This window comes from Mizuhopecten yessoensis, unplaced genomic scaffold (assembly GCF_002113885.1).
Source record: "Mizuhopecten yessoensis strain PY_sf001 unplaced genomic scaffold, ASM211388v2 scaffold6287, whole genome shotgun sequence".
In the NCBI taxonomy this organism is placed as follows: domain Eukaryota; kingdom Metazoa; phylum Mollusca; class Bivalvia; order Pectinida; family Pectinidae; genus Mizuhopecten; species Mizuhopecten yessoensis.
Window position 1 is genome coordinate 498,216 of NW_018406474.1, and position 27,690 is coordinate 525,905.

The 27,690-nt window shown below is 35.9% G+C and overlaps 1 protein-coding gene across 1 annotated transcript; it reads left to right on the forward strand.

The window, feature by feature from the left end:
* Window positions 1-175: 175 nt before the first annotated feature.
* LOC110451924 (cullin-1-like) lies at window positions 176-27,041 on the forward strand. Its single transcript, XM_021500156.1, has 20 exons — window positions 176-299; window positions 2,226-2,576; window positions 3,082-3,259; window positions 3,563-3,730; window positions 4,271-4,412; window positions 8,874-9,037; window positions 9,246-9,408; window positions 12,718-12,848; window positions 14,685-14,792; window positions 15,274-15,380; window positions 15,983-16,031; window positions 16,664-16,795; window positions 19,742-19,865; window positions 20,169-20,248; window positions 20,562-20,693; window positions 21,136-21,228; window positions 21,884-21,999; window positions 25,635-25,740; window positions 25,996-26,109; window positions 26,367-27,041. The coding sequence occupies exons 2-20, from the start codon at window positions 2,434-2,436 to the stop codon at window positions 26,445-26,447; spliced, it is 2,331 nt and encodes a 776-aa protein (XP_021355831.1). The 5' UTR covers window positions 176-299; window positions 2,226-2,433; the 3' UTR covers window positions 26,448-27,041.
* Window positions 27,042-27,690: the final 649 nt, after the last annotated feature.

Below are 27,690 nucleotides of genomic sequence, written 5' to 3' on the forward strand. Positions count from 1 at the left end.
TTTTAATTTATAATGTTGTATCTTTCGTAGTTTAAAGATACAGATATCTACTTTAGTTATTATCTAAATAATGAGATTTCTCCCAATTTTTATTTTAACAATTATTCATGTTATAATAATTATCGGTTATTTATGAGATTTAACTTTACCTAGCGGTGAATATTTCTATGGAAGGGCGATAACTGGTTCTGAAAAAGAGGGAAATAGTCTGGCCGTGTGGGAAAAACTGGGCCATTCATTGAGGGACTGGAATAACATCGTCAAGTGTGAAAATGGATTTCAAGGAAACATTTTTATTTGTAAGACCACGTTTCTCTTTATAAACTTTAAATATTAACGCTGAATACGGAACCATAGGTTGTAATATTGAAATAATATTTGTGTTTCGAAATTCCTTTTTTGTTTGGTCGCCATATTGTTCACTGAAAATGCCAATATACAAACATTCGAGTGACTCAGCTTCTATAGATATATTTTTCGATATGTTTAAGTTACTTTCCACCTTGATCAAAGACCATTTAAACCGTTTACATATATATATTTGATTTTCACATCAGATCTGGTATGTGAGTTGATGTATTTTGGTTGTAATAAAAATCGATCTCAAAAAATTCTAAATGTTCGTATCCGCTAGTTCACTCCCCCCCCCTCCTCCTAGCATGTACCTTGTCATTGGCTTCACTTAAAACACGTCGTTAAGTGTGTTATTTCATAAAAGATCTTGGTTTGCCTTATTGTTCCTCATAGGAAGCAAACTGGTGAATATTTGCAGATTATCGATTGTTTGTGAAATAGGTTGTCTTCTCATATTCGATACATTATTGTATTGATCAGATCGAAAGTTCTTGTCATTGTTTGTTATTAGCACAATACATTTTTCATTTCCTTTTTGATGGTTATTTCCTTCAGTTGTAATTTGTTATCCCTTAAAAGAAGTGGTTTCATTACTGGGTTGTTTCGGTACCTGTAGATAAGAACACTGTATATCAACTGGTATGTGTTTTTTTACAATGATTGAATGAACGCTTTGAAAATGAAAAAGTCAGCAGTCATTCAGCTATTTCAAGTGCCAAAATGCTTTGATATCTAAAACATGGCAACTAGTTTTACATTGGGAAGTACCAAAATGTAAAAAAATAGTATTATTCAAGCATCAAAACATGTACATCTTGGTACCGCAAAGACAGACTAGCGAAACATTTGCTCATAGATGTCTCGCAAAATCAAAAACCTTGCTTAGTATATGAAATATATAGCCCAAATACTGGCCTCTTGCATGTACATGTGACTACATGTACAACTGATGCCTATAAGCAATATGAGTTCAGCTAACCAATTTTATCTATTGTTTGGGAATCTGATCTACAACATGATTGCCTGTGGCAGGTTATCCACTTCATATCAATAAATGTCTGCAAATGATGGTTATAATCATGTTTGTATGAAAGTAAATCAGAGCAGTGGTTATTAGGGCAGCTGCAAATGCTGCATCCAGGTCCTGGGATTCCCAATCACAACCGTCTATATATAGGGCACTGTAGAACTGGCATATCGATGAAATTCACTTTGTTTCAGCTGTTAGTTGAGTATCAGTCATAAATGAGAGTCAACATCTTCCTAGTTTTACATCTTTAATCATAAGGATGACTGATACCTGAAATGTATATCAGGTCGAGGAAAACCACTAACTTGCGTATCATACGCAAACTCGGCCGCCTATTATATGCCAATATGGGTATGGATTTGTTTCTAAAAATAGCCAAAATCACTTTAATCTTAACTTTTGCAAATTGTTTGTCAAAGTCGCATTTATTCAGTCATGAAACATAATACAAATGCAAAAATGAACTCTATTTGCATGTGGGAAAGTACCAAAAATAGATGCAATATTTCCTGTAAAGTTACATTAAGTTTCTAAGTATCCAACACTTTCAGTAAACATCTTTTAGCAAAATGTTATTTACTTTGTTATAAATGAATGCGATTTTTAATAATATCTTACACAGTTCATTAGTAAATCATTAGTTAATGACCAGATACACAACTTCAATGACTGTCATCGAGTAATAATTGTAGAACATGCCACATAAAACTGAACGTGATGCAAAACAAAACAGTTTTACTTGCTAAAATACTATCCTAACACTGCCTACTATCATGCAGATTGATTGAGGACCAGGGACATTTGGATAGCAGCAAATCAACTTTTGTTTATTTTGTTACAGGTTGCGTCTCCAGAAAGCTTAGGATAAGCTACAATGGAAAAGTGTGGATAAAGGAAATTTTCCCTCTGGAAACTTTTTGTTTGAATACCAGTGGGACCAAAGAGGATATCTGTCACCACCTGATTTCTGTTGTTATTGTTGTTTTGTTGTGCTAAAGTTAAATAAGTTATTCTGTTGTGAAAAGTGTGATAAATTTTGTTAATAAATTATGTCTGGATCATCAAGAACACAAAATCCTCACGGGTTACGACAGATTGGATTGGACCAGATCTGGGACGACCTACGGGGTGGAATTCAGCATGTATACAGACGCCAGAGCATGGCCAAGACTCGGTACATGGAACTCTACACGTATCCTTTTACATGAAGTCATGTACTGATATAAGTAAAATATAGATAACATGGTTTTAATCTTGAAATTAAAAAAAACACTTTGCAAAAACTTTTTTTATGATATTGGATAATCCTATAGAAAACCTCCTGCACAGTCCTTTGTTTCTCTTCATAAGCCTTAAAAGTCTTTTGGTTACATTTTACGATTTTAATACGCTGATTCAAATTACCCTTTCAACTGTCTATTGATTTCTCTGCAAAAATTATTAAAGAGTATATATTAGAAATCTGCACAAATTAATTCTGTTCTAATGCAATTTATTTTGCTTATTTTGATACATCAACAATATGTTCATACACATGTATTCATAAGCATAGACAAACTGAACATTTTTACAAAATCTTGTGTCCATGTAAAAAGTCACATACAGATTAAACAAAGGCATCGGTTCCTAATACTCTCTGGTATTTGTACAGTAGAGTAAGGAAAACATAGTAAACTTGGTCCTTAACCTGTTCCCAGACATGTCTATAACTATTGTACAAGTGTCCACAACCCTGGTCAAAGTGGTCAGCAGCAAGCCAGAGGACCTGCAGGCCGCCGCCAAAAACCTCCCACAGGGGGAGCACAGTTTGTTGGTCTGGAGTTGTATAAGAGGTTGAGAGAGTTCCTCAAGTCATATCTCGTCAATTTATTAACGGTGTGTTTACAAGATACTCGGGTAGTTCTTGGTGAATATCTGCTCAACTTTCTAACAGTATGTTAATGTGATATTGAGGGAGTTTCCGAAATCATGATGATTTCTCATCAACTTAGACAACTATAAACATTTTGTTTTGCTTATAAAGCACTTTTGAATATACTCTGAAGCCATTCATTGCATTTTCCTCTTAGTGAGACTGAAGTCTTTAATAGCATATATATATATATATATATCATGCATCAATTAAACTAGATAGATTCCCTATATTAAACAAGGTATAATTTATATGTATGTTTACAGAATGGTCAAGATTTGCTGGACGAACAGGTGTTATCCTTTTACACCAAACAGTGGGAAGACTATCAGTTCTCCAGTAAAGTACTAAACGGTGTGTGTGCCTACCTAAACCGTCACTGGGTTCGGCGTGAGTGTGACGAGGGCACCAAGGGCATCTACGAAATCTATTCTGTAAGTCATAATACTGTACAGGGGGTAAGTTAAAGCCCAATTAAAACTTATAATGGTTTTCTGTCATGATACAATTGTTTTGCCAAACCACATTGTTCAGATAAATTCCTTTTGAAATGTGAATTATCAAAATTCAAAATAACATTTTCTGAAAGTCTGAACACTGAATTGAATGCAAAAAGATGTATTAAGGCATATATACTTATAATTGAGTAATCAAGCTAATAGATTGACTGTTGGAAGGGCTTGAAATTCCAAAAAGAGTGTACTTTTTTAAATGAACATCGATATTTAATGATATCATTGCCTATCATTAAATACTTCACCCTTCAGTAATGGTTCACTTTAATTAGAATCAGTATATGTACACATATTTATTTTTGACCTGAAGTTCATACTATGATAAAGCTGTTTAAAAATTGTTGTTCTTTTCAACATTTTGTCCTGTGTTTATGATTAAATTGATGAAAGCTCTACGTCACACTAGAAATTATCTATGATGTGAAGTACCATGATCACCTAAGTATCTTGCTTTGGCAGCTTGCACTAATAACATGGAAGGACAACCTATTCAAGCCACTGAACAAACAGGTGACTAATGCAGTGCTGAAGTTGATTGAGAAAGAGCGAAATGGAGAAACCATTAAAACAGGCCTTGTGAGCGGGGTTATCAACTGCTATGGTGAGTTGTGCCAGACATTTAAAGGACTACAGTGTATCAGTAGAGACAACCTATAAAGGACTATAGTGTATCAGTAGAGACAACCTATAAAGGACTATAGTATATCAGTAGAGACAACCTATAAAGGACTATAGTATATCAGTAGAGACAACCTATAAAGGACTATAGTATATCAGTAGAGACAACCTATAAAGGACTATAGTATATCAGTAGAGACAACCTATAAAGGACTATAGTATATCAGTAGAGACAACCTATAAAGGACTATAGTATATCAGTAGAGACAACCTATAAAGGACTATAGTATATCAGTAGAGACAACCTATAAAGGACTATAGTATATCAGTAGAGACAACCTATAAAGGACTATAGTATATCAGTAGAGACAACCTATAAAGGACTATAGTATATCAGTAGAGACAACCTATAAAGGACTATAGTATATCAGTAGAGACAACCTATAAAGGACTATAGTATATCAGTAGAGACAACCTATAAAGGACTATAGTATATCAGTAGAGACAACCTATAAAGGACTATAGTATATCAGTAGAGACAACCTATAAAGGACTATAGTATATCAGTAGAGACAACCTATAAAGGACTATAGTATATCAGTAGAGACAACCTATAAAGGACTATAGTATATCAGTAGAGACAACCTATAAAGGACTGTAGTATATCAGTAGAGACAACCTATAAAGGACTATAGTATATCAGTAGAGACAACCTATAAAGGACTATAGTATATCAGTAGAGACAACCTATAAAGGACTATAGTATATCAGTAGAGACAACCTATAAAGGACTATAGTATATCAGTAGAGACAACCTATAAAGGACTATAGTATATCAGTAGAGACAACCTATAAAGGACTATAGTATATCAGTAGAGACAACCTATAAAGGACTATAGTATATCAGTAGAGACAACCTATAAAGGACTATAGTATATCAGTAGAGACAACCTATAAAGGACTATAGTATATCAGTAGAGACAACCTATAAAGGACTATAGTATATCAGTAGAGACAACCTATAAAGGACTATAGTATATCAGTAGAGACAACCTATAAAGGACTATAGTATATCAGTAGAGACAACCTATAAAGGACTATAGTATATCAGTAGAGACAACCTATAAAGGACTATAGTATATCAGTAGAGACAACCTATAAAGGACTATAGTATATCAGTAGAGACAACCTATAAAGGACTATAGTATATCAGTAGAGACAACCTATAAAGGACTATAGTATATCAGTAGAGACAACCTATAAAGGACTATAGTATATCAGTAGAGACAACCTATAAAGGACTATAGTATATCAGTAGAGACAACCTATAAAGGACTATAGTATATCAGTAGAGACAACCTATAAAGGACTATAGTATATCAGTAGAGACAACCTATAAAGGACTATAGTATATCAGTAGAGACAACCTATAAAGGACTATAGTATATCAGTAGAGACAACCTATAAAGGACTATAGTATATCAGTAGAGACAACCTATAAAGGACTATAGTATATCAGTAGAGACAACCTATAAAGGACTATAGTATATCAGTAGAGACAACCTATAAAGGACTATAGTATATCAGTAGAGACAACCTATAAAGGACTATAGTATATCAGTAGAGACAACCTATAAAGGACTATAGTATATCAGTAGAGACAACCTATAAAGGACTATAGTATATCAGTAGAGACAACCTATAAAGGACTATAGTATATCAGTAGAGACAACCTATAAAGGACTATAGTATATCAGTAGAGACAACCTATAAAGGACTATAGTATATCAGTAGAGACAACCTATAAAGGACTATAGTATATCAGTAGAGACAACCTATAAAGGACTATAGTATATCAGTAGAGACAACCTATAAAGGACTATAGTATATCAGTAGAGACAACCTATAAAGGACTATAGTATATCAGTAGAGACAACCTATAAAGGACTATAGTATATCAGTAGAGACAACCTATAAAGGACTATAGTATATCAGTAGAGACAACCTATAAAGGACTATAGTATATCAGTAGAGACAACCTATAAAGGACTATAGTATATCAGTAGAGACAACCTATAAAGGACTATAGTATATCAGTAGAGACAACCTATAAAGGACTATAGTATATCAGTAGAGACAACCTATAAAGGACTATAGTATATCAGTAGAGACAACCTATAAAGGACTATAGTATATCAGTAGAGACAACCTATAAAGGACTATAGTATATCAGTAGAGACAACCTATAAAGGACTATAGTATATCAGTAGAGACAACCTATAAAGGACTATAGTATATCAGTAGAGACAACCTATAAAGGACTATAGTATATCAGTAGAGACAACCTATAAAGGACTATAGTATATCAGTAGAGACAACCTATAAAGGACTATAGTATATCAGTAGAGACAACCTATAAAGGACTATAGTATATCAGTAGAGACAACCTATAAAGGACTATAGTATATCAGTAGAGACAACCTATAAAGGACTATAGTATATCAGTAGAGACAACCTATAAAGGACTATAGTATATCAGTAGAGACAACCTATAAAGGACTATAGTATATCAGTAGAGACAACCTATAAAGGACTATAGTATATCAGTAGAGACAACCTATAAAGGACTATAGTATATCAGTAGAGACAACCTATAAAGGACTATAGTATATCAGTAGAGACAACCTATAAAGGACTATAGTATATCAGTAGAGACAACCTATAAAGGACTATAGTATATCAGTAGAGACAACCTATAAAGGACTATAGTATATCAGTAGAGACAACCTATAAAGGACTATAGTATATCAGTAGAGACAACCTATAAAGGACTATAGTATATCAGTAGAGACAACCTATAAAGGACTATAGTATATCAGTAGAGACAACCTATAAAGGACTATAGTATATCAGTAGAGACAACCTATAAAGGACTATAGTATATCAGTAGAGACAACCTATAAAGGACTATAGTATATCAGTAGAGACAACCTATAAAGGACTATAGTATATCAGTAGAGACAACCTATAAAGGACTATAGTATATCAGTAGAGACAACCTATAAAGGACTATAGTATATCAGTAGAGACAACCTATAAAGGACTATAGTATATCAGTAGAGACAACCTATAAAGGACTATAGTATATCAGTAGAGACAACCTATAAAGGACTATAGTATATCAGTAGAGACAACCTATAAAGGACTATAGTATATCAGTAGAGACAACCTATAAAGGACTATAGTATATCAGTAGAGACAACCTATAAAGGACTATAGTATATCAGTAGAGACAACCTATAAAGGACTATAGTATATCAGTAGAGACAACCTATAAAGGACTATAGTATATCAGTAGAGACAACCTATAAAGGACTATAGTATATCAGTAGAGACAACCTATAAAGGACTGTAGTATATCAGTAGAGACAACCTATAAAGGACTGTAGTATATCAGTAGAGACAACCTATAAAGGACTGTAGTATATCAGTAGAGACAACCTATAAAGGACTGTAGTATATCAGTAGAGACAACCTATAAAGGACTGTAGTATATCAGTAGAGACAACCTATAAAGGACTGTAGTATATCAGTAGAGACAACCTATAAAGGACTGTAGTATATCAGTAGAGACAACCTATAAAGGACTGTAGTATATCAGTAGAGACAACCTATAAAGGACTGTAGTATATCAGTAGAGACAACCTATAAAGGACTGTAGTATATCAGTAGAGACAACCTATAAAGGACTGTAGTATATCAGTAGAGACAACCTATAAAGGACTGTAGTATATCAGTAGAGACAACCTATAAAGGACTATAGTATATCAGTAGAGACAACCTATAAAGGACTATAGTAACACTGTAAATATTCATTGTTTGTTTGTGTTCATTAACATCATTAACTGCGGTCATTTAGGGCCATGGTGATTTTCGTTTTGATGCACTCAAATTTTAGCGCATTATCAAATTTTAACCGATTAGTGCATTGAAAAATTAGCGCACTCCGAAAATATGCAACAAGAATAATTAACAAGAACTTCCTTTGGCATATTCATTATTTAGCACGATAACATAATCATGAAAAGTGCTACAATAAGACTCCTGGTGAAATATATACATCTACAGTAACTCACTAACTGGTAGCGTAGACAAATGGAGAATAACTGCTGCTGGTCCAAGATATTGTCAGCAGACATCATGATTATAACACATGGTGATATACAATGTGTATACTTAGTAGTAAGATATTGTCAACAGACATCATTATTATAACACATGGTGATATACAATGTGTATACTTAGTAGTAAGATATTGTCCGCAGACATCATGATTATAACACATGGTCATATACAATGTGTATACCTAAGTAGTAAGATATTGAAAGTGTAGTACGTTTATCACAAACATTATTTGAAATCTTGACCTGTTTTTTGTTCACAGTGGAACTTGGCCTGAATGAGGAAGACCCCACTGCTAAGGGGCCAACGTTGACAGTGTACAAAGAAAACTTTGAGTCTCCCTTCCTTGATGACACAGAAAGATTCTTTACTCGGGAGAGTACTGAATTTTTACGTCAAAATCCTGTCACAGAATATATGAAAAAGGTGAGCTATCTCGTCATTTCTAAATTGTGCAAATTTGTGCTTTTCTTTGATTAATGAAGACTACTGCCTTAGTAATAAATTGGTTGTTGAAAGTCTGTTTCACTTAATTTTGATTCAGAAGAAATTAGTTTGTCTTCAAAGATGGGTATTTGACAATTTATTTCTAAACCTGTATGCAGCTATATATTAATTTTTGATACTCAAACAGGCGGAAGCTCGACTGATGGAAGAGCAGAAGCGTGTCCAGCTATATCTACACGAGAGCACACAGGACGTCCTAGCCCGCAAGTGTGAGAAGGTCCTCATCGAGAAACATTTGGAGATTTTCCATTATGAATTTCAGAATTTGCTTGATGATGACAAAAATGACGGTAAATTATTTTCTTGATAAAAATTATGCTTTTAGAGGGTTAGACCATTTGTCAAGAAGCTTGATGATAAGCATTTTCTCCAATATTTCATATGATCTGTATTTGTGAACGAGGTAAATCTTACTTTCCTTAGCCTCACCTAGTGATTGGGTATTAAATCACTTTGTCTGGGTGTCTGGGCATGCATACTTACATCTGTAGTAAAATCTTTTGTACAAGATATTTAGTTAATATTTACACCAGGGTTCGAATTTAACCAGATTTTCTACTTGCATTTTTTCGCAAGTGGTATTTTTTCTTACTTGCTAAATGAGAAAACAACTTGCAATTTGCATTTTTCCATCTTTATTAGACATGTTAACTTAGAATTAAATTCTAAAACAACACAGTATTAACTGACATTTTAAATTATGGTCATTGGGATGTATACATGACGCAAACCTTGCTGTGAAAGGAAGCTGGCCTGCTCAGGCTATTCTAAGATATAGCATAAAAACTGCATCTTAGTTTCTTGCTCCATATGGTAGAGTATTTGGTCTTTTCTGTCTTTGTCCCGACAACCACCATCTTGTTACAGCAGGTTTTGGGTCATACTCTCTAAGGGCAACATCAGCAACTTGTCCATTTGTTATTTTGCCGGTGCAGTGAGCTGTGAAATTTAACCTTGGGAAACCCCAATACAACCACGTGACTAGTCAAGCCTATCGTATTTGCGCTATAAATAGTAACTAAAAATAGATTACCGAAAAACATCATGCATGCGGTAAACGTCATCATTATTTGTGCAGGTACTTCCTAACGGACATGCGCACGGGACATGTATCGATTGTAAACTTCCGTTAATGACAAAAGCTGAATCATTCATTCGGCGAATGACAAGAATGCGCTTAAATAACCGCGAGTTGTCAAAGAAAGAATTTGTAAAGACCGACCATTAGAAATGAGGATTATTCAGCCCAAAATTTTCACTCGCAAAAAAATGCTGGTGTCTGAAATCTCTACTCGCAGTTTGCAATTTGCACTCGCTTTTCGCGAGTATGCGAGCTTAAATTTGAACCCTGATTTACACTATAGTATTGTAGCGTTGAATTGTACACCTAATAATATACAACATTTAAATAGCGCCCAATATAATTTGTAAAATTACTCTAAAGCGCTTTACAACATGGATAATAGTAATGGTTATAATTGTGAAAACAAAAAACAATGGCTTGCAATCACTTTTATACATTTAAGCAAGCAATGTGCACATAATTGAACAAATAAAAGGGTGGTATTTACATGACGTCTGCAAAAATTCTAAAATGCAGACGTGAAGAGGTGAGTTTTCATGTCCCTCTTGAACTTGGCCAGGGTATTTGACTTTCTAATAGCAGATGGTAAGCTATTCCACAACGTAGCAGAAACTCCCAAAGCGTCTGTTTCCGTAGGTCACAGTACAAGATTTTGGGACACACAACAAAGATTCTGACACCGACCGCAGTGATTGTGACGGCTTATACATGGTTTCGAGCTCCTGTAGGTACTGAGGAGCTGTTCCATTCAGTGCCTTGTATGTGTACACCAGAATGTTGTACTGCTACCTGTATCGTACAGGTAACCAGTGCAACGAATAAAGCACAAATGTGATGTGCTCTCTCTTTCGAGTACGGGTAACTAGCCGTGCTGCAGTGTTCTGGACGCTCTGCAGACGACTAGCTAGTTTGTCAGATATACCACAGAGCAGGGCGTTACCATAAACCAACCGAGAGGTAACAAGTGAATGCACCAAAATCTTGCATGCATCTGCAGTTAAAACTCTGCAGTTAAAAACTGCTGAATACAGCCGATGTTCCTGATCTGGTAGTAACAGGATATGGCAATAGCGTTCACTTGTTTCTCCATGTTCAGAGAACTGTCAAAGTATACCCCTAGGTTTTTAACAGCTGGAACAGTCTCAATAGTTCTTGCACCGACCTTGAGCTGGAGAGCCATTGTTTGCTGACACTTTGGGGAAAAGACGATTAGTTCCGTCTTTTCCTGATTAAGCTTAAGCATGTTGGCGTTCATCCAGATACTTATATCTGTCAGACAAGCTTCCAGACTTTCTGAGACTGTATTCCAACTGTCCTGTGGTTTGATGACCATGTAAATTTGTGTGTCATCGCCATAGCAATGATAGCTAAGGCTATGGCGACGACAAATCTCTCCAATCCGTTTGGAGTACATACAATATTTTCGTGGTCCTTACACCGACCCTTGAGGAACCCCGAAATCTAGTACTTTGTCATGTGAGGTGGAAGATCTGATTGCAACACACTGTCGTCGTTCACTCAGGTAAGACTGTATCCAGCATAGTGCGGTATCAGTCACTCCATAAGAGTATTCCAGACGTTTTTATAAAGTATGCCATGGTCGATGACGTCAAATGCAGCTGGCAAGTCCAGCATGACAAGCACCTGATTAGGTTTGGATGGTCATCAGGTCAATGTCAATGGTAGAGGCGTCACGATTCACCGCAATACACTTGTACCACGAATATTTATGTTCAATTCGATTCACAATATATTTTTCAGGATTTTCGATACGTCACAATCTGAATATGCGTGTATAACGCTTCAGCCGAAACGTCTGTGAGACATTCAAACCCTCAGCCAATCGGTTGTGAGGTTGCAATTTTCACAAAGCATTCATAACAAAATGGCGGACCGCAGTAAGGAAATGAAAATTTGTGATGCTCCGGCAAGTTTCAAATAAAAAATGTGGAAACACTATCGGTTTCCGTGTATCGCCGGCTTATATATCTCATTTTGTTGATATTTTAAAATAAAGGTGTATCAAATTGAAATAATTGAATTGTGGTATAAATATCGAGATGCGTATCAAATCGTGGGTAAAGTGTATCGTGACAGCTCTAGTCAATGGGCACAGACAAAGAGAGGTGGATAAAGTAGGGTGGGGATATGTTTCTGTGAGCCTTCACTTACTTTGTTTATTACCATTGACAGTCTTATTTGATGCCCAACACACCATCTGCTCTAAATATTTTCAAACATGTAGGTAAGAAGATTTTAAAAGGTTTGGTAGATTTAGGTAAAAATATTAAATGTTACTTCCTGCCAGTCAAAAGTCTATCTTTGACAAATGAAAACCATGGACAAAAACAACTTTATTGATCAATTTTGTCTATATGTTTTTGGATTTTTCTACTCAAAATCTCAGTAAAGTTATCTGACTCATGAAGTGAGTAAGTGAGGCTAAATATGAAGCCAGATGGACAGTTGTTGTTTTGTCGACAGTAGTTATATCTAAATAATGTTAATGTTTCAGATCTGGGCCGTATGTACCAGTTGGTTTCAAGAATTCAGGATGGACTTGGAGAACTGAAATCCCTCCTAGAGACCCACATCTATAACCAGGGAGTGGCTGCCATAGACAAGTGTGGAGAGTCTGCCCTTAATGTAAGTATCTAGGGGCTATAGGTCTACAGTGTGGAGAGTCTGCCCTCAATGTAAGTATCTTGGGGCCATAGACAAGTGTGGAGAGTCTGCCCTCAATGTAAGTATCTATGGGCTATAGGTCTACAGTGTGGGGAGTCTGCCCTCAATGTAAGTATCTTGGGGCCATAGACAAGTGTGGAGAGTCTGCCCTCAATGTAAGTATCTTGGGGCCATAGACAAGTGTGGAGAGTCTGCCCTCAATGTAAGTATCTAGGGGCTATAGGTCTACAGTGTGGAGAGTCTGCCCTCAATGTAAGTATCTATGGGCTATAGGTCTACAGTGTGGGGAGTCTGCCCTCAATGTAAGTATCCAGGGGCTATAGGTCTACAGTGTCTGCCCTCAATGTAAGTATCTAGGGGTAACAGACAAGTGTGGAGAGTCTGCCCTCAATGTAAGTATCTAGAGACCACAGACAGTGTGGAGAGTCTGCCCTCAATGTAAGTATCTAGGGGCTATAGGTCTACCGTGTGGAGAGTCTGCCCTCAATGTAAGAATCTAGGGGCTATAGACAAGTGTGGAGAGTCTGCCCTCAATGTTAGTATCTTTGGGCCATAGACAGTGTGGAGAGTTTGCCCTCAATTTAAGAATCTAGAGACCATGGACAGTGTGAAGAGTCTGCCCTCAATGTAAGTATCTAGGGGCTATAGACAAGTGTGGAGAGTCTGCCCTCAATGTTAGTATCTTTGGGCCATAGACAGTGTGGAGAGTTTGCCCTCAATTTAAGAATCTAGAGAGCATAGACAGTGTGAAGAGTCTGCCCTCAATGTAAGTATCTAGGGGCTATAGACAAGTGTGGAGAGTCTGCCCTCAATGTTAGTATCTTTGGGCCATAGACAGTGTGGAGAGTTTGCCCTCAATTTAAGAATCTAGAGACCATAGCCAGCGTGAAGAGTCTGCCCTCAATGTAAGTATCTAGGGGCTATAGACAAGTGTGGAGAGTCTGCCCTCAATGTGAGTATCTTGGGGCCATAGACAGTGTGGAGAGTTTGCCCTCAATTTAAGAATCTAGAGACCATGGACAGTGTGAAGAGTCTGCCCTCAATGTAAGTATCTAGGGGCTATAGACAAGTGTGGAGAGTCTGCCCTCAATGTAAGTATCTAGGGGCTATAGGTCTACCGTGTGGAGAGTCTGCCCTCAATGTAAGAATCTAGGGGCTATAGACAAGTGTGGAGAGTCTGCCCTCAATGTTAGTATCTTTGGGCCATAGACAGTGTGGAGAGTTTGCCCTCAATTTAAGAATCTAGAGACCATGGACAGTGTGAAGAGTCTGCCCTCAATGTAAGTATCTAGGGGCTATAGACAAGTGTGGAGAGTCTGCCCTCAATGTTAGTATCTTTGGGCCATAGACAGTGTGGAGAGTTTGCCCTCAATTTAAGAATCTAGAGAGCATAGACAGTGTGAAGAGTCTGCCCTCAATGTAAGTATCTAGGGGCTATAGGTCTACAGTGCGGAGAGCCTGCCCTCAATGTAAGAATCTAGGGGCTATAGACAAGTGTGGAGAGTCTGCCCTCAATGTGAGTATCTTGGGGCCATAGACAGTGTGGAGAGTTTGCCCTCAATTTAAGAATCTAGAGACCATAGACAGTGTGAAGAGTCTGCCCTCAATGTAAGTATCTAGGGGCTATAGGTCTACAGTGTGGAGAGTCTGACCTCAATTTAAGAATCTAGGGGCTATAGACAAGTGTGGAGAGTCTGCCCTCAATGTAAGTATCTAGGGGCTATAGACATTGCATTTGCAAGACTGAAAAATGATTGGTGGAAAAAAAACGTGTAATGATTATGGTGTTTGTTATAGGATCCCAAGGTCTATGTTCAGACTATACTGGATGTCCACAAGAAGTATCATGCCCTCGTCATGACTGCCTTCAGCAATGATGCCGGATTTGTAGCTGCTCTTGATAAGGTAATGAAGACTGAGATTTTTCCTGTACACTGTTTTAATTGTTCCAAATACATCTTATTAGTTTTCTTGCTGGATAATTATATACATGTATGTCTTAGTTAATAAAGCTAGTACAATGTTCTCTATTTCAGATAATGTCTTAGTTAATTTGTTCTATGCAGTGAAATGATTGAATTTGAGCAAAAAAGATGCAGTGGAATTTGCTCAGATTTTAGAAGTCAAGATATTAATGAGGAAAGAAAATGATGGGAGTACCTCTCCAAAATAGAGAGATTTGTCAAGTATAAAATGTTGTCAGTAAATTCCATGGCATTTTTGGAACGGACACCACTTATTTTTCTTGCAGTTGTATTTAGCCAGTCCTGGTAATGTCATGGTTATAAATCACACATCAAGCTGTTTTACAATACTGTATATTCTCAAGCCTGTATTATATGTGATTTACGACATTAATGATTGTGTATGTTTATGTTTGTTACAGGCTTGTGGCAGGTTTATCAACAATAACTCTGTAACCAAGCTAGCCAATGCCTCCAGTAAATCACCCGAGCTGCTGGCACGCTACTGTGATCTCCTTCTTAAAAAGAGGTGAGGTCCTAAATCAATCAGGGGCAGATAACTGTTACTGCACATCAAAAACTTAATAATACATACATGTATAATATATAAATTCTTTCATTTTCTTACAAAAAAAGATAACTGTATGTCTGACTTTTATTGCTGTATAGTCATTTGGACCGGGACAGCTTTGTCTAAAGCTGGTTTGTGAAGAATGAAGTTTTAAGTTGAAATACTTAAATGTTTATTGAATTCTCATTATTTGTGTTGTAAGGTACTTCCTCCCATTAAGAATTAGGTGTATACAGTTGTTAGTATATGGATGATGGAGTCTAAAATAACTTTAACATTTGTAGGTAAAAAAGGAAGAAAAAATATGGGTAGTGGTGTTACCAGAAAAGGACCTCCCCACTCAAACTCTGTGTATTTATATCTGGGATAGGCTAAATATATTGTAAACTTAGTCTGAAACTGTTATTTATTATTCTATCACTAATATTAAGAGTTATTCTTTCACTGATGGTATTTATGAAATGATATTGGAAAAATCACCATATTGCTTTAGAACTTTTTAGAAATTTGCAATAAATCAATATGAAGCCATCTTTAACAAATGGAAATCTGTTTTTCAGTTCTAAGAACCCAGAAGAGGCGGAACTTGAAGATACTTTAAACCAAGTTGTAAGTTTCATGAAAGTCATAAACAATGTAAACATGTAGATCTATCCTGACTAGACCACTATGAAGTCTGTATCTTGGAGGCATGCAGATCCCCATTAAAGACGATTCTGTTGCTTGTCTAGTCGAAACTAATGAATTGCTGAAAAACGGATATTCTTGTAGAACTACATGACTGGACAAAGTATGTTGTGTAGCAATGGTAGGTCTATAGCTGTCAGGTTAATGTGATGGCAGGTATCAAAGCTCAGATTCTGCTAATGCTTGTTTGAGCAAAATTACTTCACAGTTTATGAACTAGATTATGAACTTCCAAAATCTAGATATGTCCTTTTGTTGGTCTGTTAAGCAACTAACTGTTCAGAAGTGTTGGGGTAGGTGTCATGCATCGTTTCGCAATGCTTCAAAACTCATATTGCATTTTACCATATATTTTTTGCTGATGTCATATTTTCTATACCCGCAATGTAAAGTTGTCTGTTGAAATTCAGGTACATTCTCGTTTATATTTGCTTTGACTTGAAATAACTCTAGTATTAAGCAGTATTTTTTGAACTTTAATAATTTTGTTTTTTAAACTTATACTGAAATATTTTAAAGTAACAATATCGGTGTAATCTGTTTTTACATAATAGATGGTAGTTTTCAAGTACATCGAGGACAAAGATGTGTTCCAAAAGTTCTACAGCAAGATGTTAGCCAAACGGCTTGTACAACACATGTCCGCCAGTGACGATGCCGAGGCCAGCATGATATCCAAACTCAAGGTCAGTATACGTCTGGTTCACTGTTTAGTCTTTTCAAATTCAAGTCCAGGTTTGGTCCTTCTATAGTTCTCCTGTCTTTGAAGAAACAGCTGCACTAATATCAACCTTATCAGGTGTGATTATTCAATTTATTGTGTTCCAGCAAGCTGCCTTGGACATTCCTACACATATCCAAGTTAACACGGCTCAGTGTAAAGGTTTGTCAGATTGTCAAACATTGGAACCAATCAGTGTCTGACAATTTGTCACCTTTCTAATTTGAAACACTCTTTCTGATTGGATATCTTGCAAGGGTGTATATTTCTATAGACCCCGCTTTACCGGGGTCTATAAAAGCACATGCGAGGGTACTCCCATAACATGAGAGGCCGCTGGTCGGATATGATTTTGCCGACTGCAACCTCTCATTTCCGAAGCACTAATTCTTTGATGCAGTTTCCGCCCGAAATCTGGGCGGAACAAAATCGGCTTGAAAAACTCACTTAAGTGGTTAACAGTTCATGACAACGATGTCTACTCACGGTTTATATAATAAAGATCTCATATGTATGTCACAGACACAAATATATAGTATATTATGGAATAGAACACTCAAAATACATGTCCATGTCGTTGTAGCACATCTCTGACCTACATTTAAAACATGGCTTCTGGATTAATACAAAATAGCAGGGGGATTTCAAACGGAACGAAATGATACGGAGTTTGTTTGTATTCCGCTTGTGAAACATTACATGTAATCCATTTTTGTATTAACTGGAAAAATCATGGCAAATGCTGTCTGCTTCGCTTCGAATGAGGAAAAACTCATTATTTATGTCTTTGACACAAAATTTTTCTCATATAATCATGGATTTATTGAAAAGAATATTTATTGGACCCTTTTGACCATTTAAATTTATGTAAACACAATATACTCTTTCTTAATCCGAATTTTGAAAATGTGATCGTCAGCATCGGGAAAATCAGCTATGGGCAGTTAGAGGTTATGCGGCGCCTGTCAAAAGTTTTTCGCCGTGTAAAACCTCTAACATTGTTGGAGTAATGCGAGGGGAGAAAACTAACACTAGAATATCTCTGCATAACAACAAAGATGGCGTCCGACACACTCATTCGTTAAAGGTTTGCCAATCATGCACATGATAAAGTAGCCTAAAAGCAATCTAAAATGACAGCAACGAAACAGGCAATGAGGGGCTGCTGGGGTGGTTATAACAAAGATGGTTGTGTATTGTCCAAAAATGCCGAAAAGGTGTCCGGTAGGGGCTATTTTGGTAGCAGTCAGGTACAACTCAAACTCACAAAGCGACTTTTAATTTTACAGAAAAAAAGGAACAAAAGATGCATGGTCAGGGTGAAAAATTTGTTATCTCTGGGTTAGGAGGGGTCTACAGGCTCATAGAAACCGTCTGGTCTTTATAGACCCCGAGCCTTTGAGATAACTAATAATATCTCGCTGAATGGTTGTCAAAAGAGACAAGCTGATCTAAAAGTAAAATCCCCAAAACTATAATTCTGAAAGTTTATTTGAAAGCTGGTTTCTGTGTCGCTGTGATACGAGACATAGCTTTTAGACTTTCCAATTATCATTTCTAGAGTGACTGGGATTTAGACTTTCCCATTATCATTTCTACAGTGACTGTGATTTAGACTTTCCCATTATCATTTCTACAGTGACTGTGATTTAGACTTTCCCATTATCATTTCTAGAGTGACTGGGATTTAGACTTTCCCATTATCATTTCTAGAGTGACTGGGATTTAGACTTTCCCATTATCATTTCTAGAGTGATTGGGATTTAGACTTTCCAATTATCATTTCTAGAGTGACTGGGATTTAGACTTTCCCATTATCATTTCTAGAGTGATTGGGATTTAGACTTTCCCATTATCATTTCTAGAGTGATTGGGATTTAGACTTTCCAATTATCATTTCTAGAGTGACTGAGATTTAGACTTTCCCATTATCATTTCTAGAGTGATTGGGATTTAGACTTTCCAATTATCATTTCTAGAGTGATTGGGATTTAGACTTTCCCATTATCATTTCTAGAGTGACTGAGATTTAGACTTTCCCATTATCATTTCTAGAGTGACTGGGATTTAGACTTTCCAATTATCATTTCTAGAGTGATTGGGATTTAGACTTTCCAATTATCATTTCTAGAGTGATTGGGATTTAGACTTTCCCATTATCATTTCTAGAGTGATTGGGATTTAGACTTTCCCATTATCATTTCTAGAGTGATTGGGATTTAGACTTTCCCATTATCATTTCTAGAGTGATTGGGATTTAGACTTTCCAATTATCATTTCTAGAGTGACTGAGATTTAGACTTTCCCATTATCATTTCTAGAGTGATTGGGATTTAGACTTTCCAATTATCATTTCTAGAGTGATTGGGATTTAGACTTTCCAATTATCATTTCTAGAGTGATTCGGATTTAGACTTTCCCATTATCATTTCTAGAGTGATTGGGATTAAGACTATCCCATTATCATTTCTAGAGTGATTGGGATTTAGACTTTCCCATTATCATTTCTACAGTGACTAGGATATTGTAGTTCACAGACGTAGTGAGTATGAGTCTCCACTCTCCATACCCACCCATTTTTGATTCCAGATTTTGTATGGAGGATACATTCCTAGCCATTTCATCAATATTAACCAAATATATTGTGCATATGCATATGTTATGGTTGTGTTTTTCCTGTTTTTGTGTCAAAATAATCACAAAAACTGAAATTGTCTCCTATTTCTCTGTGTGTAAACTAATTAATCACATGATATGGACCCCATTATTACTGTATATATATCTTGGGAATACAGAATATCTTGTCACAGTCTGGGGCTTGATTCCCGTTATATTTATAGTAATGGCACTTCCTTTACTTTTGTCCAGAACATTATTTCCCTGCCTATAAGGTGTTTTATTTATCTTACAGCAAGCTTGTGGGTTTGAGTATACGTCCAAGTTACAGCGCATGTTCCAGGACATCAGTGTCAGTAAAGAGCTTAACGATCAGTTCAAGGAACATCTTAAAAAATCATCAGAGGATGAACTTGACAGTAAGCAGTTTCTCTTCATTTTCTAAAAACAGCAAAATTTTTTATACTTTTTGAATCTGAAAAGACAAATCATATACAGTTATAAACAGCCAACATTTCATGGACATCGGGGGAAAAAACCAAGAAAGTTCATGTGCTTAATAAATCTAAACAGATGACTTCATGACAACAATGAATACTTAGTTTTGTTAATATTGAATTAATAATTGTAAAAGTATAGATATAATATAGAGGTGATATTTTATTTTGCATTTTCAGGAAAATGTAGATGACACTAAATGATACTTGTTGTGATATTTTCAGTTGACTTCAGTATAGAAGTCCTCAGTTCTGGATCATGGCCATTCCAACAGTCGTCATCAGCTTTCTCTTTACCTCAGGAGGTACGTTTCCACCACGTTTAACATTGGCACTAAAGGCATTTTATTATGGCATAGATTCTCCTTATGAAACTTTTGTCTTAGAGAAAATATTATGTTGAATGTTCCAATTATAAACAAATGCCAGTATATAATCGTTTTTATGGCTGTTCAAACATCTAAAAATATCTTTGATTTGCATGATGACAGCAGCATGCTCTCTGCCAAAGTGCTGGGTTTTGCTGAAATAAATTATCAAATATGTTTTAACTATATGAAATTCATCTACAATTAAAAATATATTAAAAACATATATAATTCTGTGATTGGCTTTCAGATGGAAAGGAGCTTCCAAAGATTTACATGTTTCTACAGCAACCGGCACAGTGGGCGGAAACTGAACTGGCTGTACCACATGTCTAAAGGGGAGTTGGTGACGCACTGCTTCAAAAACAGATACACTCTACAGGTGGGGCTTGTACTTTTGGAGTTTTTCAACTTTAGAATGGCTGTGTAATCTTTTGTATTGACCAAGAAAAAAAAGCTTGTACTTTCACTTTGAGAACAAAAGCTTGTACTTTCACTTTGAGAACTAGAAATTTGAATAAAATGCATTTGATTGCAATATTAATGTTCTGTTGTGAGTTTTTGTAATAGATGACTGCAGTGATTTAATTTCAATTTAACCCAACTGAATTTAAACAGGTTAACTCCAGTCCTATTAACTTACACGTCAAGAGAAATACACATCATTAAGCTTTAGATTTAGAGGTTGTTGCCGATCTTTTTGAAAATGACCATGTAACTCATCGCTACAAAAAATGCTTGTTACAGAATAAGTTCTTGTCCATGAAACATTGATCCTGGCATAAAATGTAGTGGCTATTTATAACACATCTGCTTTGTTTCAGGCGTCAACCTTTCAAATTGCCGTCCTTCTGCAGTTCAACATTACTGACTCTATGTCTGTCCAACAAGTACAAGACAGTACACAAATCAAAATGGTAGGTACCTCATGATAATGGTCACTGACGACAGTACACAAATCAAAATGGCAGGTACCTCATGATAATGGTCAATGGCCACAGTACACAAATCAAAATGGTCGGTACCTCATGATAATGGTCACTGACGACAGTACACAAATCAAAATGGCAGGTACCTCATGATAATGGTCAATGGCCACAGTACACAAATCAAAATGGTCGGTACCTCATGATAATGGTAACTGGCCACAGTACACAAATCAAAATGGTAGGTACCTCATGATAATGGTCACTGGCGACAGTACACAAATCAAAATGGTCGGTACCTCCATAAGATCAGATACAGCCACACTGAAATGATAACAGCCAGCAATACGATCAGATCATGGTAAATAAATGGGTACTCTGGGTGTACAAAAAGGGATCCATGTTTCAGCCCTGGCTTGTTTGGAGCAGTGTTTGAACCTCGATGTGATGGAAGTTTTGTTCACTCAAAAGGGTATTAAAATATTTTTTAGATATTGTTTATCTTGGGACTGCTCCCTACTGAAATGTATCATTTGTTCATATTTTTCATCTCATTTATTTACTTATTGTGTGTGAAAAAAAAAAGTAAAAATCACGAGAAGGTACCTCTTAGGAGCCTCATAGCATCATGTTCTTTTTACCACAGGACACCCTTGTACAAGTGCTGCAGATTCTGCTGAAATCCAAATTACTGGTGACTGAGGAGGATGAGAACACCCTGTCACCCTTGGCACAACTATCTCTGTTCTTCGGCTATAAAAAGTAGGTAGACCTTGACTCTATTAAGTTCTGTGTATTGGAAATATGCTGGTGAGATTTGATCCAGCCATATTTGTTCCCTGCTACTGTGCCACTGGGGTGTGGGGCAGCTGCTGTATTTCTGGTTAATTTTGTATAGAAAAAGACCAATATGCCCCCTAAAACTGGTTCAACTGGAGTGGAGAATTTGTCAATGCACTCTTCTGCTTTTGGATGACAATTAAAGGGGATGTGAATTGTATTAAACTCTAATACAAGGAAGCTGAATCGCTATGTTTGCCTGAAAATTGTTATTAGGGCTCCGTATCGGAGATACGGGTGCCCTATAGTAATAATCACTGTCTGTCTGTCCGTCCACAAATTTTGTTTCTGGCTAATAACTTTAGTATTTATTGACCAATGTACATGAAACTTGGTCAAGATGTTCAGTTCACAAAAATACACATTTAGGTAAAAAGTCGAGGTCAAGGTTATTAGGTTCAAAGGTCAAGGTCAATTTTTACATCTTTTCACTGATGAACATTTTGTTATGACATTATGAAGCAAAGTTGATCAGAATTAAACAAGGAGTCAAGGTCATCGGGTCAGGGGTCAAGGTCAAATTTTGTAGCTTTTCACTGGTGAACATTTCGCTATGACATGTTGTTCGGAATTAAACAAAGAGACACACTGAGGTAAAAAGTCAAGGTCAAAGGTCAAGGTCATTAGATTGAAAGGTTATGGTCAAATTTTGCATCTTTTCACTAATGAAAATTTTGTTAAGACATGATGAAGCAAAGTAGATCAGAATTAAACAAAGAGTCAACTGACCAAAGGTCAAGGTCATTGGGTCAAAGGGCAAGGTTAAATTTTGTATCTTTTCACTGGTAAACATTTCGCTATGACACTTTGAAGCAATGTAGCTCAGAATTAACCAAGGAGTCAATTGACCAAAGGTCAAGGTCACTGGGTCAAAGGTCAAGGTTAAATGTTGTACCTTTTCCCTGATGAACATTTTGTTATGACATTATGAAGCAATGTTGTTCAGAACTTAACACAGAGTCAACTGACCTTAGGTCCAGGTTACGGGGTCAAGGTCAAGTTTTGTATTTTTCACTGATGAACATTTTGTTATATTATGAAGCAAAGTTGGTCGGAATTAAAGAATAAGTCAACTGACCAAAGATCAGGGTCGCTTGGTTAATGGTCAAGGTCATTTGGGTCCAAAGGTCAAAGACAAAGTGGATCTCTGACTTTGACCCTGGTTCTTGATTGAGGAGGTATATAAGGTTAAATAAAACAAATCAAAGCTAACAAATGAGTATTGCACCGGTATTTACATTTCTGTTAGCCCAGCAAATATGGAGGTGGAAGGAAACAAGACTCACATCATAGTACATGTAAAATGTATATTTTGCTTCCTTGCGATTCTTTTTGAAGTCCAAATAGCAAAAGTCAAGCTCAGCTATTTGTAGTTGATTAATTTTGAACTGAGCCATACAAAATTACGTTAGAAAATTGTCTGTCTGACTGTTTCAGCTTTCCATACTGGGAGATAAAATCTTTCACATCTGTGACTTTAATGACATCACTATATATATATATATAATAAAAACAAATTTTTCAGATCGTATTATATTTATAATATATATATATATATATTATAAATCAGAAAAATGATCCTTACGGACGAAGAAATATATATATATATATATATATATAGTTAGCACAGGCAAGTCATTCTGGACATTAAATATACTGGGTATCATAGTTTTCTGATTTATAATATATATATATATATAGCTAGCACAGGCAAGTCATTCTGGACATTAAATATACTGGGTATCATAGTTTTCTGATTTATAATATATATATATATATAACTAGCACAGGCAAGTCATTCTGGACATTAAATATACTGGGTATCATAGTTTTCTGATTTATAATATATATATTTATAGCTAGCACAGGCAAGTCATTCTGGACGTTAAACATACTGGGTATCATAGTTTTCTGATTTATAATATATATATATATAGCTAGCACAGGCAAGTCATTCTGGACGTTAAACATACTGGGTATCATAGTTTTCTGATTTATAATATATATATATATAGCTAGCACAGGCAAGTCATTCTGGACGTTAAACATACTGGGTATCATAGTTTTCTGATTTATAATATATATATATATAGCTAGCACAGGCAAGTCATTCTGGACGTTAAACATACTGGGTATCATAGTTTTCTGATTTATAATATATATATATATAGCTAGCACAGGCAAGTCATTCTGGACGTTAAACATACTGGGTATCATAGTTTTCTGATTTATAATATATATATATATAGCTAGCACAGGCAAGTCATTCTGGACGTTAAACATACTGGGTATCATAGTTTTCTGATTTATAATATATATATATATAGCTAGCACAGGCAAGTCATTCTGGACGTTAAACATACTGGGTATCATAGTTTTCTGATTTATAATATATATATATATAGCTAGCACAGGCAAGTCATTCTGGACGTTAAACATACTGGGTATCATAGTTTTCTGATTTATAATATATATATATATAGCTAGCACAGGCAAGTCATTCTGGACGTTAAACATACTGGGTATCATAGTTTTCTGATTTATAATATATATATATATAGCTAGCACAGGCAAGTCATTCTGGACGTTAAACATACTGGGTATCATAGTTTTCTGATTTATAATATATATATATATAGCTAGCACAGGCAAGTCATTCTGGACGTTAAACATACTGGGTATCATAGTTTTCTGATTTATAATATATATATATATAGCTAGCACAGGCAAGTCATTCTGGACGTTAAACATACTGGGTATCATAGTTTTCTGATTTATAATATATATATATATAGCTAGCACAGGCAAGTCATTCTGGACGTTAAACATACTGGGTATCATAGTTTTCTGATTTATAATATATATATATATAGCTAGCACAGGCAAGTCATTCTGGACGTTAAACATACTGGGTATCATAGTTTTCTGATTTATAATATATATATATATAGCTAGCACAGGCAAGTCATTCTGGACGTTAAACATACTGGGTATCATAGTTTTCTGATTTATAATATATATATATATAGCTAGCACAGGCAAGTCATTCTGGACGTTAAACATACTGGGTATCATAGTTTTCTGATTTATAATATATATATATATAGCTAGCACAGGCAAGTCATTCTGGACGTTAAACATACTGGGTATCATAGTTTTCTGATTTATAATATATATATATATAGCTAGCACAGGCAAGTCATTCTGGACGTTAAACATACTGGGTATCATAGTTTTCTGATTTATAATATATATATATATAGCTAGCACAGGCAAGTCATTCTGGACGTTAAACATACTGGGTATCATAGTTTTCTGATTTATAATATATATATATATAGCTAGCACAGGCAAGTCATTCTGGACGTTAAACATACTGGGTATCATAGTTTTCTGATTTATAATATATATATATATAGCTAGCACAGGCAAGTCATTCTGGACGTTAAACATACTGGGTATCCTAGTTTTCTGCAGGGTTTTTATAATGATTCGTCACAAATAACACTACAAGAGACTAAATTGATGTTAAACAAAAAAAATGTTTTTTATTTCAGTAAAAAGCTTCGTGTGAATATCAACGTTCCCATGAAATCTGAAGTGAAGACCGAACAAGAGGCAACCCATAAACATATAGAGGAGGACAGGAAGCTTCTAATACAGGTCAGTATCATCATCATAGTGACAGACGGGGTTGGAAACAACATTGGTTTTTTGACATCACAGTTTGTGAGTGGAAGCATCTAACAATATTTTCGGGCCTAATTATCCCTTCAACACAGAAACTGAACATTCTGTCAGCATGTGTAGGAATTTAAAGCCTAACAGTATTTTAGGTGAAATAACCCTATAACTGGTAGTCATTCAGCATATGTAGGAACTACTGCTAACTGTTTCTCTAATGTCGTCCATCCACAGGCTGCCATAGTTAGGATAATGAAGATGAGGAAGATGTTGAAACATCAACAGTTACTGGCTGAAGTGCTAAACCAGCTTTCTTCTCGATTCAAACCCCGTGTTCCTGTTATTAAGGTAAGCACAGAATGACAATGTCCTTCCGTCACAGATCTTTGAAATTATTCTCTGTGACAGAGAAATAAATTAAAAATGTCAAACATTTTCAAGTTGAATTTATTTCAAAAATTGATGTTTACCAAAAACAAGAACTAAAAAAGTTTTTAACAAAATATGAAACATTAACTTTTATGAACTGAACTTCTAATAATTTTATTTCATTTTTTTTTGTTGATTTTGCCATTTCACAGATTTTCATTTTTTTCTCATTTCAGAAATGCATAGATATCTTGATAGAGAAAGAGTACCTTGCTCGTGTGGAAGGACAGAAAGACACATACAGTTACTTGGCCTAGTGGGCTATGCCTTCCTTTTTCTCGGTCACAGTCACTCAGGCAGATCTGGGTATGGGAGAATGGTCAACTGGGATCTATTGATTTCATCTCATATTGTTATTCTGCAAATATCCTGGACAGTGTGGCAAGGTTTCTGTGGATAATTCAGCAACTATGACTAGAAGATAAGGACAGCTGTCTTCTTCATCTTAGACTGTTGGAATCTAAAAACTGTTTCCAGATGAAAAAGATCCTGGCAAAATGTGTACATCTGAAATACATAAAAGAACAATTTTTTTCAGAGATGAAATGTACAATGTTTTTTGGGAAATGACTGTATGGGAGAAAGAAATAGTAGCCAGAAGAATTGTTTTGGGACTTTGATTGGAGATGTAGTGTATATTGAGAACATTTTTGATAAAGAGGGATGTAAAAAGTAACCTGGGAGTTGTCTCCCTTTCCTCCAAGGCCGCGCTGGTTGATGGAATGCATGCTTTTCCTGAGAAAGGAAACTCAGCACCACATTTTCAATTTGACAATTATCTGGACTAACTGAATGAATGTTTATATATTGGAAGTTGACAGATTGTAAGTAAAGCTTGTATTTTTTTCCACAATGGCTGGGAAGTTTGTGCTGTTTGATGATTGTCCATACAGTATTGGTAATTTGCAATGAGATGACGAACGTCTCCAGTGTCGTTGAAGATGTGACATGGTGTAGTTGTCACAGGGCTTGTGACGTGGTGTAGTTGTCACAGGCCATTAACTATGATGGACAGAACTTGTGACGTGGTGTAGGTGTCACAGGGCTTGTGACATGGTGTAGGTGTCACAGGGCTTGTGACATGGTGTAGTTGTCACAGGACATTAACTATGATGGTCAGAACTTGTGATGTGGTGTAGTTGTCACAGGGCTTGTGACATTAACTATGATGGTCAGAACTTGTGACGTGGTGTAGGTGTCACAGGGCTTGTGACGTGGTGTAGTTGTCACAGGGCTTGTGACATGGTGTAGGTGTCACAGAACTTGTGACATGGTGTAGTTGTCACAGGGCTTGTGACATTAACTATGATGGTCAGACTTGTGACGTGATCTATGTGTTGCTGAGGTTGAGATGTTTATTCGGGTGTCCCAACAAGTCTCATTTTAGCAAAGCTCTGACATTATTGAAATATCATGGAACACACAGTGTATATTTCTTCGTCCTGAAACTTGTGTGAAAATAGCGACGTGTATGGTGAGTGCTCTGAAGTATGTGTGACA